This window comes from Hippopotamus amphibius, chromosome 2 (genome assembly GCF_030028045.1).
Source record: "Hippopotamus amphibius kiboko isolate mHipAmp2 chromosome 2, mHipAmp2.hap2, whole genome shotgun sequence".
In the NCBI taxonomy this organism is placed as follows: domain Eukaryota; kingdom Metazoa; phylum Chordata; class Mammalia; order Artiodactyla; family Hippopotamidae; genus Hippopotamus; species Hippopotamus amphibius.
Window position 1 is genome coordinate 58,760,996 of NC_080187.1, and position 16,066 is coordinate 58,777,061.

The window sequence follows — 16,066 nt, forward strand, 5'->3', positions numbered from 1 at the left end:
TGGCGAGTCATTAACATCCCAAAAGAAATGGATGTCATAGGCATGGACTGGACACACTAGAGAGATGCTCCCATTCCCTAAAGATTCTGACTCTAAAACTGGGACGCACAAACCTATATTTTGAAAACAAGCAAACAAACAAAAGCAACTCTGCAAACAATTCAGAGTGTAATTTACAGACTGCTACCAAGAAAAGACATTTCCTTCAAATTTCAAAATTTTTGAGTCCTTAGAATTCATACTCAACTATAGCATAATTAATTAGATTAGAGATTTTTTAGGTTATTAACACACACACACACACACTCATACACACATCATCACAGTTACATACAAACCATTATGAAGTCTTACCTTAGACCCCTACATGTGCTGATGCTAGCATCAGAAAATTTTTCATTAATGATGTGTCCTTGGTAATAACAGTCATCCTAGAGAAAAGGGAAAAGGCTCTTGACAAAGGAAAACTATGCATGTATAAGGGTGAGTCAAAAATTATCAGCACTCCGGTTATTTTAAAATTTCTATAAATTCTGCAGCCAGAGTGCAGAGAATTTTTGACTCACCTTTGTATTTCAGACCTGCTACTAAATTTGAATGTGAAATCTTGAAATGGGATCTATAATTTTTTCAAATCATTTTATGCTGAACAACAGTCAAACAACGGAGGCATAAAAAAATTTTTTTAAAGCAGCCTTTTGTGGTTAAAATCTTTACTGTTTAGCTAATGATTCCAAATGCTTAAGGGGCATTAACTAAACATTGTTGTAAATTTTGTTGTTGCAGAAAAAGGATAAGAGGGATGAATACAGCCTGGAAAATAACAAACTCAGAGATGTAAGTTTAAAACCTGAGCCCCTGAAACACCAGACATTCATTCTTTCCCTTGGCTAATTGCTCATTAAATTTTCCTAACACCGACAAGCTCTTTCCACTGAATGGATTGTTCAGATTGTGTTGTTATTTCTTGACTTATCCAAAGCATGCCACCAGACTAACTAGATTAGTACAACATCCCTGTCTCCCCTCGAAGCAAAATGCTCAATCTTAGCACTTTTTCATGTGGATGGGCTTCAGTCCAATGCACCTTTCTACTTTGGGCCTGGTGAGGTATTGGCCCACATAAACGTCTGTGCATTGCTATGGAAAAAAATGCTTGAAAACCTCCCTCAGAATAGATGGCAAGGATTAAACGCCCCCATAGCACTTTAACCTGTCTTCTTCTCTGAATAAGTGTCCAGAGTGGAAATTATTTAGGGAAAATATAGAATTCTAAGATTCTACCGTTGAGGAAATAGTCTTGAGTTTGAGAGACTACATGATCCTGAGAGGTGATTGGCACTGAGTAACAACACCAGATGCATTTAATTCTTTACTTTTCAAACGAAAATAAGAAGCTTCTTCTGCCCCCTCTCCTATAAGGAGTCCTTGAAGGCTGGAAATCATTGCCAAGGTGGTCAAGGAATGCGTTTGTTCTTGTCAAACTATGAAAATGTTAGAGGATCTATTAAGAAATTACTACTGTTTCTGTTTTGTAAATAAGTTCATTTGTATCATTTTTTTTAGATTTCACATATAAGCAATATCATATAGTATTTGTTTTTCTCTGCCTAACTTACTACGCTTAGTATGATCATCTCTAGGTCCATCCACGTTGCTGCAAATAGCATTATTTCATTCTTTCTTAGGGCTGAGTAATATTCCATACTATATATTACCACATCTTATACATACTACTATATACAAAATAGATAATCAACAAGGCTGGATTGTTGTTGCAGTAGGTCTAGATTGCTAGACCTATTTATAGCACCGGGAACTCTACTCAATATTCTATAATAACCTATATGGGAAAAGAATCTGGAAAAGAACAGATATATGTATATGTATAACTGAATCACTTTGCTGTACACCTGAAACTAACGTAATATTGTAAATCAACTATAATAATAAAATATAAACTTTAAAAAAGAAATTACTACTGCTGAAAAAAGCATCATTGCCATAACACCATTTCACTTTTACTAATTGTCTGGCAATGACACTGCCTCTGGGTGTGTGGGTCACACCCCAATTAGCAATGAATTTAGGATACTCTGTTTTACCATGATCTGTGGGCTTGTGGTGACCTCCTCTCCACTGGAATTATAGTATGTTTCCGTGTAGCCTGGTGCAAGGAGACCCCTGGGGGGAAAAAATGTCATGTTTACTTGTACTAACTGCAAAGTCCAGTGATCAAAGCAAGAACTTTCCCTTGGTGTAGAGAAAAGTTTTACCTCCCGAGCTCTTCCTCCTAGCTCCTCAAGATAAATCCGAGCATGAAAGGGGTGCCTAAACTGGAGAGAGTAGAAAGGGCAGGGAATTCCTGAGTAGTGTGGAACAATGTTTCCTCATCAGACTTTGCATGCTTGTCTGAAGAGCAATTTGAGGAAGAAATAGAACTGAGAAGGGCAAAGTTGATAAAAAGACTGAAAAGAGCAATGGCCTTCCCCACAGCTTAGGATGACTGCTTTTTTCACCCAGTCCTTGTCAGTTACCAGTAACTGTTAACAATTGAAAATTGACTTGCACTTGGTAGTTAGGGCTCTTTCAGCATTCTCATGAGCGTCTTAAAATTCTTTCAATTAGGGACTTCCCTGGTAGACCAGTGGATAAGAGTCCATATTCCCAATGCAGGGGGCCTGGGTTTGATCCCTGGTCAGGGAACTAGATCTCACATGCATGCCACAACTAAGAGTTCGCATGACGCAACTAAGGAGTCCACCTGCCACAGCTAAGACCTAGTACAACCAAATAAATAAATAAATATTAAAAAAAAAAAAAGAATGCTCTTAGTATTGAGATATTTAAAAATAAAAGCATTTCTATTACCCACCAGCAAATAGGAGTCTGAATATATTTTTAAAAGAGGCAGGGCAAGGAGAAAAGGAAGTAACATATGTATTCTGTGCCATCTCTATCCTGACTGCTGGCATAGACCTATTCACACATCACTTAATCATTTCAACAATCCTACGAGATAAATATTACTCTCCTTATTTTCAGATGAGATTAAACAGTTCAAGTGGCAAAGAATCCTATCTAGGTCTGCCTGAATTCAAAGCCTGTACTATTTCCATTGTGCCACACTGTTTCCAAACTCTAGACAGTTGCGACTTTTTGCAAAAGGTGAGAGTCTATTTGAGGGGAAAAAGAATCTGGCTGTCCTATATTGAACAATTTAGGGATTAAGAAAAAGCTTGAAAGCATAGAATTAGGAAAAACTACTCAGGACATAGTCTAGATATAGGTTGATCAAGAACCTGGATGAGAGCTGAGGCAATGAAATTTGAAAAAGAGTGTTGAATTTCGATGAACTGAATGTAGAGAATGAAGGAATACAAGAAAATGTGATGTATGAGGAAATGGAGGGTTAGTGGATGGCTGGATAGAAACAGCACTGGCGTAGCAATTAGGGGACCCTGATTCCAGTTTTACCAGTGACTTGTTTTTTGGTCCTAGAGTTTATATAACTTATATATGTCTTTTTTTTTCTGATGACAATAGTCATAAATTGTTTTAATATCTAATCTTTCAGTGTTAAAATGCAGTAATGCATGGGGAAGATTTAAAAATCTATATGCTGTTTCACAGAAATTGATAAAATATATACTTGCTCACACCTCATTCATTGTTTTTTATGACTCCAACTATCAGAACACTAGTAAACTGTTATTTTACTCTATGTGCCTCTACTACTTCAGTAGGAACAAATAGTTGCAGAACTGCTTGGGTCAGTCGAGAGTAAAGTCTGATTAACCAAGGTTTATGGCAGTCATAAGTGTAACAGACTCAATTATCACACTTTCCACATACTAACTGGCTGCTGGTGAGGACCGTATCAGAAGTAAAGACACTTACTTGTTTTTCTTCAAGTAAAGCACTGCGATTTTCCCATTAACTGTCATTTCATACTTCAGTTCAGTTTCAAACTTTTCCTGCAGAAATACACAAACATTTACTGGTAATTAAAAACATACACAGCCACATTTGTTTGGCTATGTCTCTCCGTCTCATCATTAGAAAGCAGTGCCTGCTTTTCTTTAACAGTGGTCTCTATAATTCCAAATGTCTGCTTCTGCCTCTTTTAACAAATCAAACAACTGCCAACTGAATAGACAAACTGTCTGAGACATTTATACCAACCCATCTATCCAGCCAGCCAGCTGCACATTCCACAAAGACTCTTTGAGTGCGGTTTACATGCCAGGCACTGTTTAGTTCTGGAAATTGGCCTCTAAGCAGGAAAAACTGGTACCTACTGTCAGAAAGCTTATAATAATGTGTAAAGACAGACAATAAAAGTGAGTTATATGATAAGGGGTATAAATATGGAAGCAGGGTAAGATGTCTAACATCTTAAGGTCAGGAAAGGCTTTCTTGAGGAAGTAACAGGTAAGCCGAGATGTGAATTAGCCAGGTGACACAGGGTGGGGTGGTTATTTGAGAAGAAACACTACTATGCACACAGACCCAAAGACCTGCAAGCCTCTCACTGATGATTTTTGGTCTGGAGATCTTCTCCAGGCTAAATGGTAGGCAGAATATGGGCAAAATAGCAGGTATCCGTACCCTAGGGCAGGAAGAAGCCATCAGGAAGAAAACATGGTCTTGAATGTTTAGAAAGAGAAGAAAATGTCACTTCTAAACTGTGTGGAAAAGAAGAACTATTTTAAGTTTAGATTTAGATATACGGGAAGAGATAGAGAGGTCTAAACAGAAGGATTTTAAAGAAGGTGTTTTGAGGTACTGAATTCTGACTTAGTTCTATAAAACAGGGTTATTAGCCATGGTGCCACATAATATCTACCAATTCATTGGGAAGTACCAGGACATTGTCGTTATTAAAGGGATCCAATATGGTAGACCAAATGCGATGGAGCACCACTTATTATGGACTCGGTGCTGTTTCCGCTGCTGTGTTGTACCTAAGGTCAAGCTTTCCTTGTCCCCTCCCTCAGGAGAGGACCTGAGCTCATCCAGGGACAATAGTAAGTTAAAGCCATCAGGTCAGGATACTATGCAGGGATTTGCCATCTCCAAGGTCAGTTATTTCATCCCAAATTTCCTTTAAATGATCAGCTATTGAAATCTTCTTTGGTGTCAAAAATCTCAGACTATAAATATCCTAAACTGTGGGTCCACGTGAGCGGAAGCTGCTGTAATTCAGTTCATTTTCATGAACAACAGTAGCTGGAAAAAAGCCAGAGTGTTGAAAACAAACGTCATGGGGAATTGTCACCACTTCTCGTTCAGGTTTAAGAAAGGCCAGAGAGAATGAAAATATTGGGAGGATATCAGATATGACCTTTCATACAGAAGAGCCTTCAAGATATCTGTTTTGTGTCGGCAATGGATTTCAGTGGATTTGCGGCTAAAATAGTGTTTGGAGGTTGTTTCAGGAAAGATAATAAGGGAATGGGAGTTTTAGCTGACACTAGCATAGAGGATATGGATGGAAGAAAACAGCAAGGAAGAAAACCAGAGACTGTATGAAAGAGGGTGCACTAAGTGACGTTAGAACTGTGCTTCTCAAGTAGAGGTTCATGGTGGAGAACAATGCCCACTAAAAAGAAGTGTGTCTTATTTGTATTCTCCCTAGGTTCTGAACTATGGGTTGGGAGAGGAAATAAGCACCTTGATTTGGAGTGCTTCCCCTAGAAGGAAATGATTTGGAGTCCGGTGAGTAAGATTAGCTGGTCACAGGGACATATAAATGAAAATTTCCTCCAGGAAACACCATGGGTAAGGTCTAGTGGGTGGATTGGGAAGGTCACGTCTTGGATGGTACTGTAATGGAAGCAGAACTGTAAAGTCAAGACGATGCCCGGGTGAGCACACAAAGGAAACCCTGTAGCCCAACTACTGTGATAACATACAGTAACCTGAGGCCTCTAAAAGCCCCGGTGGACCCAGCTAAGGCCTGACATTGTTCACAATGAAGGGGAGGCATCGTGATGCCAGATATTCTATTTTATGGCTTGGACCGACAGCAAGATGATTTTGACCCCTAAGGAATCATGTGATCTGAAGACCGAATCTTAGGAAGAACAGTGAGCACCTTTAGAATGTAAGTTTCAACATCAGGGACCTTGACTAAGAATTTGTTGAATATACATCTATGTAGGTATATAGGAAATGTATTCCACTTACACTCATTCATTTGTCTAGTTGTTTACGTCCTCATTTGCTCACTTATTCAACTAATGCTTATTCAGGTGTCCTTATGCCATGCATGTAAAATACAATCATGAATACAATCTTCAAGATTCTGCCTTGGCAGTTAGCGCCTCCTCCTGAAAATCTTTCAAAGGATTACTTTATTCCAGCTCGAATCTTAAGTAATGTGGCCAGGTGTGACGACGTCAGAAAGAAGGGGTCATGCTGTTGGCACACCTGAGAGGTAATGCCGGTGCCTCAGTTCTCTGTTCCAGCAGAGGGCACAGTTGTATAATAGTAAATACGAATCCTCTTTACTGCCTTGAGAAGTGATTAATCCAGACTGAAATCTATGTAGACACAGAGATCCCTCGGTCCCATGCATTATAAATTCTAAATGTTTTAAGTAATTGCTAATCAATTATTTGCATAAGGAAGACCAAGAGTCTCAACACCGAAGTCACAAAGATAATTTCCAAGAACTTGGCTTTCACCTCAAAATATTCAGTGAAAAGAATTTTTAAGAGACTGCCAGAAAGCATTTGAAGAAAGTCATATAGATGGGGAATTGAATGTTTATGGGTCCTATAAAAATTTAGCAGAAACATTTGGTTGAGAGACAATTGTTTTGGGAAACAGAGTCTACTCTGGGTTCTGTTGTTATACACATGTTTGCTTTAGAAAAAAATAATCTGCGAGGAACTTTGTCTAGTTGGGGAATATGAGCTTCCAGTGACTTTCATCTTACAATAGATGTAAAATTTGTTATTTACATCTCATTTATTTGTGTTTTCCTGGCTTCCAGCAGAAGACTTCCACATGTAGGTAATTAGAAAATTGCTGTGGAATGAATCATCACGTTTTAGCTTTCTCTTTTGACTGAGAATGTGTGTTTCGTCAAGTGGTAAGAATTATACAAACTTTAAGAGCAGCCTCTTTTGAAAACACAGAGGTACATTTTATATTTAATTACAGTAATTAATCCTAATTTATTCCACATGTATGCATGCATTCACCCACAATATTTTATTTTTTACTTCAAGTTTAGTGTTCACAGATTTGTTTGTATGTGTGTATGGATAAATAGATAGATAAGTAGAGATAGAGAGAGATAGATAAAAGAAGTATCAAGTTCTTTAGAAGTAACAGAATAAATTATAAATTACCATAAATAATTGAAGTGTACTCTCTGTATGACCTTGGACAGTTTATTTCAACTGTCAGAACTTTAACATCAAAATAAAGCTAATAATAGAATGTTGGGGTCTCGTGAAGATTAATAAATATAAGCTAGGTCAAAAGATATACACAAATGTGTGTGTATGTATATATACAAAAATATGTATATATATCTACATGTTAAATATAGTTATATATGTGCATATCATATATATACATACACATGTATACATATGTGTGTGTGCATATGTATGTATTTATACATATATACAGATATATAGATATTCAAAATTCTTTGTTAAATCAAAAGCTGTACCTGTTGACCTGGCTCCTTGAGCTCTCTTTTATGCAGTGGATGAAGTCTTCTGGGATAAACCACTTCATAGTTTTTCACTCCAGGAAGTTCTTTTATAGAATTTACTGAGCAAGAAAAAAAGAGAGAGAGAAGATTCAGCAAAGCAGAACTAACATAGGCTGTTCAGTAATGATCATCTTGATTGCGTTTCTGATGAATGACACCATACACAGGGGCTTTAACTGAATTATGTGAGAGAGTTATAAAAGTGCAGACGCCAGAAAAGATCATCAAAATCAGAAACCCACTTTTCCTCTCAAATCTTTAACCTATTTAACCTATATGTTCAGATATTTTCCCACTGAAAGTTTACCAGTGTTTCTCAGCTTAGTGAACATATTTCTTGGGAATTTTCCCACTTCTCTTTGCCAGCTTGGGTCCTCTAGGGGAACGTAGCAAAAAGTATAGGCAAAAGCCAGAACAGAGAGCAGAAGCCAAACACATCCTCTAAGAAGCTAATTGGGGTCAGAATAATTACTGTGAAGCATCTGAAACTATACAGTGTTATGAAAATAAAATAACTAATGGATGCCATTTCAGATTCTAATATATTTTTCTTGGGTTTTCCAACAGCAGTGTTTTACACCGATGAAAGAAACGAAATTAGTAAGAAAATGATCCGATACCACTTCCATAGAGTGGGCTGGCTTTTACAATACAGACAAACCTTCATTTTTTGCATACAAAACATAAAAAAAAAAAAAAGAAAGAAAATTGGAGAAGCAGACAATTAAAACACTAAGACTGGCCTGGAAGGAAACCTTTTGAGCCTGCAGTTATATTGAAAGAGAATTGGAACAATTCAACCTTCTATTTGCATCTTGAATTCTCATATCATTTCTAGAAGTTGTTTTTTAAAAGAAATCAGTTTTCCAAAAGCTAACACTGAATTTTCTATTTTCTTTCTTATTGGTCCACATGGTCCAGTCCCTGCTCTGGGCAAAGAAGTGCCTGAGGAAATGTCAACAAATCAGCTCTTTGGGGGTTAAAGGGGTTGCAGGTTCACACAGAATTCAGGTACAGGGGTACCAGGGTGCACGGTATGGCCCCAACCCAGCAGTTTCTTAACTGTGACTGGAAAGGCTTTAAATGACTAGAGGGTAACCCTAGCTCATTAAAATAGGCAAACCTAAATTCCATAATGTTATAAATTTATGTGACTGTGGTTGATCTTTTAGCAGATAAAATAGTATTTTTCATTAGCCACCTTGCATTAATGTACAATTATCCCAGTGATGCTCCAGAGAATAAATGCATTTTTTTTTCAAAGTTTCTTCAGAAACTAAAGCAGAAACTTTCCAAAATTCCTAGTGATGTCGATTTTCTTTTATCATTTTAGGATGGCTTTCATTCATCTGACCATTCAAGAGCCATTTGCATCTAACTATGAAGAACAGAAGAAGTGATTAAATTGGCTAAAAGCTCATTGGGTCAAAAGTGGAATGTTAAAGTGATGAAATGGTTTTTCTTTCACTGGCTCAAGATGCACTCTTAAAAACAACTCAGAAACACTTAAAGCCATGGCATCAACACTAGAATACCTTAACTTTGGGTTTACTTTGGGTTTTTTAATTGTGAAAAGAGGGGGCACATTAAATGATCTCTAAGGACAGTTCAAGTAGTCTACAATTTTCTGCAAATAAATACAGAATCTCCTATGATCTCTTTGAAGAGGTGATGATCATTTCGATAACGTTCTAATTAGAACATTGTGATAAAATGTCTCATTACATAGTCACACTTCAAGAATTACATCACAATTTCCCTCAGTCACTTACTTCTTGCTGTTATAGAGATAATCACTGGGCACTTTTTATTTCTATTTAATTTTTGGTAGACGAAGAAAATGTTAGTTTTAAAACTTAATAAGTGGGCTTCCTAGGTGGCGCAGTGGTTGAGAATCCTCCTGCCAATGCAGGGAACACAGGTTCAATCCCTGCTCCAGGAAGACCCCACATGCTGCAGAGCAACTAAACCTGTGCACCGCAACTACTGAGCCTGTACTCTAGAGCCCGTGAGCCACAACTGTGGAGCCCATGTGCTGCAACTACTGAAGCCCACACACCTAGAGCCCGTGCTCCGCAACAAGCCATGGCAATGAGGAGCCGGCGCACCACAACAAAGAGTAGCCCCCACTCACCACAACTAAAAAACCCCGAAAACCTTAATAAGTGAAGTTCAGAAGCCTAAAGGAACATTAAATCAGTCATTTTCTTTCCATTGAGTGAAAATTTTCATAGTTATAATTATTTCAAAATAATAAGATGCTGGGCTCGCCTGGTGATTCAGTGGTTAAGAATCTGCCTGCCAATACAGGGGACATGGGTTTGAGCCCTGGACCAGGAAGATCCCACATGCCGCAGAGCAACTAAGCCCGTGTGCCACACCTACTGAAGCCCAAGTGCCTAGAACCTGTGCTCCACAACAAGAGAAGCCACTGCAATGAGAAGTCCAAGCACCGCAACTAAGAGTAGCCCCTGGTTTCTGCAATTAGAGAAAGCCAATGGGCAGCAATGAAGACCCAACACAGCCAATAAATAAATAAATAAATAAATGTATGTAAAAAAAATAAAAGACCAGTGATTAAGCAGATAATTAAAAAAAAAAATAAGATGCCGACAGGTAAGAAAAATTGCTCTTGCCAGAAATTAACTGATGGCAGCAACACAATTCCCTAAAGTCTCCTGTTACTCTGTGTATAATTACACCATAAGGCACCCACATGCTGACTGGAGGACTGCGTCCAATCAATGCAATTAGTCCATTAATATGGAGCTCATGAAGCCATATATTTACCAACGTTGCAACCAGAGTAACTCTTCTAAAAATGCTGTATGAAAAATGGTTTTCATCCATAATACACATTATTCTGATAGGAAATATTAGTCCAAGCTTCCCTCAGGTCATAAAATAATAACTACCCAACTAATTCTTTTTATAAAAGCAGAACGTGAGAACACTCATATGCTCCCCATCAGAAGTGGTGAGAAGGGAACAGGCCAATCCAACCACACAAGTTTTCTCTGATATACATATTGAACTTCATGCCTCTAGTTAGCATCTAAATCCTAATATTTCCCAATCGACTCTTAAATATGGAGTCTAAAGATGTAAATCAGTGGAGAAATTTCTTTCCAACTCTTTGTTTGATGGCCAAACATTTCCAAACAGCAACCAAAATAAATCAATGAATAAACTAAACTGGAATATTTTTTTAAACGCCTCCAGCAACCTCTTGTTTTCTTTAGTTTGAAGTGAACATATTTCCAGCTTTTACACTCTTGCAACACAGTACATTCTTTAAAGATAACAGATAGAATTTCCCTTAATGGCCCTTCTTTTATTGAACCCAAGAAGGCCCCTGAAAGAAAGAGATCTGAGATGTAACAAATTACACAGCAGTGAAAGAGAGACAATTAACCTAAATGTTGTTTGGCTCATTTATCTTTAAGTGTGATGGAGATGGCACAGTCTCCTCCCAGCTGAATAACATCAGACTAATTTTTTTGAAGCCTGTGGAACAAACACAGCTAACTGCCATCCAGGGATTACACACATCTGAGATGAAACATGTTTCTACCAATTCATTTTAATACTTGCTTTTCTCTCTCCCACAGAGAACTCACATGCTGGATTAGTTTTGGCTAGCAAAAACAGATCAAGAAAAAGAAAACTGTTATTTGGGTTGGAGTTAGATAATTATTTTCACCATTTATCAGTTTTAGAAAAGTTAAATCTTTGGGTGGGGTGGGGGGAGTTTTTAAACACTCTTTATTTGGAAATAATTTCAAATGTGTACAAGAATTTCAAGAATAGGAATAATACAAAGAATATCTTTATATCCTTTGCCCAGATTTACCTAATTCACAGATTCACCCTTTTGCCAACATGTTCATGAGTGACAAATAAAGTATTCTTGCAAGCCACCAATATTTTGAGGTTGTTGCTACTGAGATTTTGCATATTATCAATCTCTCTCATATATACAGATGTGTATATACCCATACATATACATATAAATATGTATACACATACACACAACTTTTTCTAACCATTTGAGGATGAGTTACATTACACACATCATGGCTCTTTTTTTTTTTTCCTTTGGCTGCATTAGGTCTTTGTTGCTACATGGGTTTTCCCTCTAGTTGTGGCGAGAGTGGGGGCTACTCTTTGTTGCAGTGTGTGGGCTTCTCATTGCAGTGGCTTGTCTTGTTGCAGAGCATGGGCTCTAGGTGTGTGGGCTTCAGTAGTTGCAGCACATAGGCTCATTAGTTGTGGCTCATGGGCACTAGAGCACAGGCTCAGTAGTTGTGGTGCATGGGCTTAGTTGCTCTGCAGCATGTGGGATCTTCCTAGACTAGGGATAGAAACCACATCTCCTCTGGATTCTGAACCACTGTGCCACCAGGGAAGTCCCAATATGTCATGGTTCTGTACCCCTACAAACTTCAATATTTCCTAAGTATAAGAATATTCTGTTACACAACCATAGTACAGCTCTCAAATTTAAGAAATTTAATACTGAATCAGTACTTTAATCTACCATCTGTATTCCAGTTTTGTCAATTAACCAAATAATATCCTTTATAGCGTTTTTCCCATTCCAGTGCAGGATCCAGTCTAGGGTCAGTATTTTATCTAGTTTTCATGTCTCCTTACTCTCTTTTAATCTGGAACCTTCCCTCCCTCCTTCCTCTCTCTCTTCTCCCTCCCTCCCTCCTTTCATCCTCTCTTCCTTTCATCCTCTCTTCCTTCCTTCCTTTCTTTCTTTTCTAAATTTCTCTTTCTCCCTTCCTCTGTCTCTCTTTCTCTCTCTGCCTCCCTCCCTCTGTCTTTAAAAAAGTTAAATCTTGTTGACAAGGTTAATGTAACAGACATTAATCTGGATGGCTACTTTATTTTTTAGTGTTTTGAGCCATTTTAGAGTTTAGCCCCTTTGCACATAATATTGATATTTTCATTTTTCTTCAAATCTGTTCAAAACTGTTTAAAGCAATGTCTTTCCAACACATGATGTTAAGCCCTGAATCAGGGTTTATGCAATGACAACTTAAGTTCTGGGATTCTCTGTAACCCATCAAACTATCTGGTGATTTTAAACTTCATGTAGTAAAAGTGAGTACAAACATTAAGGGAAAAAACACATCCTAATTAAGTCTATCATTTTGGCTACAAAGATTAGATTGCATAAATTCTTTAGGGTCTTCTAGTCGCCTTATGAAAGCAAGAAAAATTGCGAATTTGAAATAAAATAATTTCAAAAAGCACTGCATCCGCTGGATATTCTGCTGAAATAAAGACCTTTCTCCTTTATGAGAGTACTTACTTCTTCACTCCCAAGCACCTGTCACATTCTTTGAATTTTTTTCCCTTTCCCACGATGAAATCCCATAAGTTATTTTTCTCAGGGGATTGTAAATCTCATTGCAAACAGTTGTCCTGATTTTACCTCATGTTTTTAATTTCACATATGTAAGAACTGGGCAAAAGTCACCGTTAGAAGGGCACATACTTATTCTCTGGATGAAGAGGGCAGAGAAACAAAAAAAAAGAGGAGATGGGAAAATGGAAATTGCTTTACTTCTTACATTCTGGCTGGGAAATTAATTAATATGGGAATGATATCAGGGTATTTCAGTGACCATGGAGGCACTCTTGAAAATACACAATGGAAAGTAAAAAGAGGGGGCAGCTTTCTGTTCCCGACGGAAGATAAGGAGGGGGCAGCTCTCTGTTGGTTCCTCCCTTCCCCGTTCTCACAAAAGCCACTTCAGAATCTCTGTCCTCCCCACCCCTCCAACACCATGTATTCAGAGATGTCACACTTTTAGACACAACTTCTAAAAATATTGTGTCTCTTGGGGCAGATGTTGTGAATGAAAAGACAGGGGAACAGAACCAGTTGGTATGCCCAATTTCACTGAAAAGGCTATAATGTGAGTGGACCCCAGTGTCAGCTATGTTATTCTGTTAATGGATCCAGCTTGATCTTTATGCTGTTGGATAAGGCTAGTACACAAACAATTCTTATGTTTCAACCAAGCAAAGGGTCCCAGAGAGTTTTCAGTGATCATATTTTTGGAGAATGTAGGGAAAGAAAATTTCTATTAAGTTTGACTCAAAAAATGGGAATTTTAAGTCAATAATTTAAATGCCTGGCACAGTTCTATATCAAAAGATATTAAGTAAAACTTTCCCAAGTTTGAAAAATAAATCAGAAACCAGCAGAAAAGGAAAATCCTTTTTACTGACAAAGTACTGAGTGGGCAAAAGGGGTAGGAGAATCTTTCCCTCCCTAATCCCATTCTTCTTGTTGATAATTTGTTGCCATTTCTATGTCCCAGCAAACATTCTAAAACCTAAGAAAAGGTTTACCAGAGAAGGAGTCTCAGGCACTGAAGCTAATGTGCTAACGTCAATAACCTCTTCATTTATTTCTAGAAGTAGAAATAAATGAAGGAAATGTGTTATCCAATCTAATTTAACCAAAATCTAATTGGAGTATTCATCAGAAATGGAGAGACATGTTGGGTATAATTGATGATTAGGAAGTAATATTACTCTACTTCTGAATTCTTAAACCAAAAATTGTTGCTCGCCACCTAGCACTACAAGAATGAAGTCACTAGCCACTGCGGTAGCTCACCTTCAGCACACATCCTGAAACAGGAGTTGAGGGCAGGCAATGATCAGAAATGAGACTCTCTGTACTGTGGGAAAAACTGGCAGAACAGGCCTTCAGATAATTAAATACTTTTAGGAGAAGATTTTATGAGCCCAATTTCTTGCATGTTCATATCTAGAAAAGCACTAAAATCATTAATGGAGACATCTGCTCATCATGACTAGCAGCAATCTCCTGTCAAAATGTGTGCTTGATTCCAGGGCTCCCCCGGCAACAAAATCATGTATGTACTTATCTCCCTGCCCTAGTTCTTCTGAACAGTTCCTCAGAGTTACCCAAGAGGTTGTCTCCCAGGCTATAGTCCTCATTTTGCCCCAAATAAAACTTCACTCACAACTCTCACATTGTGTGTTTTATTTTCATTCGACAAATGTTTGATCTAGCCAGCAAAATGGAAGTGAATGATCAACTTCAGTTTAATAGCAACATTGTTTTGATCAAGTAATATCACAGCCCTTTATAAATATGAATTGGGTCCATTACTTATTTCTAATTCATCATATTTATTGTCACTAATAATGAAAAGACTACATATAAAAATGTGATGGAAAGGAATAGGATGAGTCACACTGGCCCCAATAACAATAGCAGATACTCTCTGAAGCCTTCTGCACCGTGATAACCAGTCATATGTGCCTCATCTTAACTGCTCTAAACTCACAAGGTTGATTTTGATGCACTCTCTTCTTTGATTCAAAGATCACATTCATTGTTTAAATAATGCTGAATGAAATTTCCCCTTTGATTTCTGTATATTCTCAGATCAGGCATGTAAATATTGTCGGCTTGCCTCTCCTTTACACTGAGTGTTTACATCAGTCAGAGACCCCCAAACAACAAATCAAACCAGCTCACTAGTTAGTAAAATTGGTTTAAAACAAGCAAACAAACAAAACTATTGAAAGAAGATGAAAAACAAGCAGCTCCCTGGGTATTTAACAGAACCTGAAAAGGAGTTAAACACCTACCCGGAAGTGGAGAAAAAAGGAAAGTAGCCATCAGAAGAAGCCCTTGCCACATGCTGGGTGATCCCAGGAGCCTGGTGTCTGCCCCTCTTGCTCAAGCAGACGTGCACTGCTGGGTCTATCCCTTCCTCCTCTCAAGTGAGACCAACTGAAACCCCAGGCTTCATTCTTGTCTCTGCTTCAGGAAGTGTTTACTAAAGGTGTTGCACAACCTCAGAGCTGTGGTCCTGTGACAATGGCACAGCAGACGGAAGTTCTGGCCGCCGCCTGGCTCTGAGATCCCTTGATCCCACAGTATTGTTTCTCTTTCTTTCTTCCCCATATTCTCCACTCAGAAGCAGTACATTTCCAATAAAATACTATATTCCAAGAAGCCACCACAACAGCTTCAATGTAGCTTGACAAATATCTGTATTTACTATGTGCATAATAAATATATGTGTATGTACACACTACTATATATAAAATAGATAAGCAGCAAGGACCTACTGTATAGCACAGGGAACTAAACTCAAGATTTTGTAATAAACTATACGGGAAAAAATATGAGAAAGAAAATATATGTGCATGTGTGTGTGTATAACTGAATCACTTTGCTGTACCCCTGAAACTAACACAACATAGTAAATCAACTATACTTCAAAAAAAATGAATAAATAAAAATTAAAAAAATAAAAAGCC

The 16,066-nt window shown here is 37.9% G+C and overlaps 1 protein-coding gene across 1 annotated transcript in view; it reads right to left on the minus strand.

Moving 5' to 3' along the window:
- The window catches only part of ADAM28 (ADAM metallopeptidase domain 28), a 62,149-nt gene extending 46,646 nt beyond the window's left edge, over positions 1 to 15,503 (minus strand). Inside the window, exons 1-5 of the mRNA XM_057720643.1 lie at positions 15,389 to 15,503; positions 7,694 to 7,797; positions 3,901 to 3,977; positions 2,106 to 2,184; positions 355 to 431 (exon numbers count right to left, since the gene is read on the minus strand). Coding sequence (XP_057576626.1) covers positions 355 to 431; positions 2,106 to 2,184; positions 3,901 to 3,977; positions 7,694 to 7,797; positions 15,389 to 15,440 — 389 coding nt within the window. The 5' untranslated portion in view covers positions 15,441 to 15,503. The remainder of the gene's footprint in view (positions 1 to 354; positions 432 to 2,105; positions 2,185 to 3,900; positions 3,978 to 7,693; positions 7,798 to 15,388) is intronic.
- Positions 15,504 to 16,066: the final 563 nt, after the last annotated feature.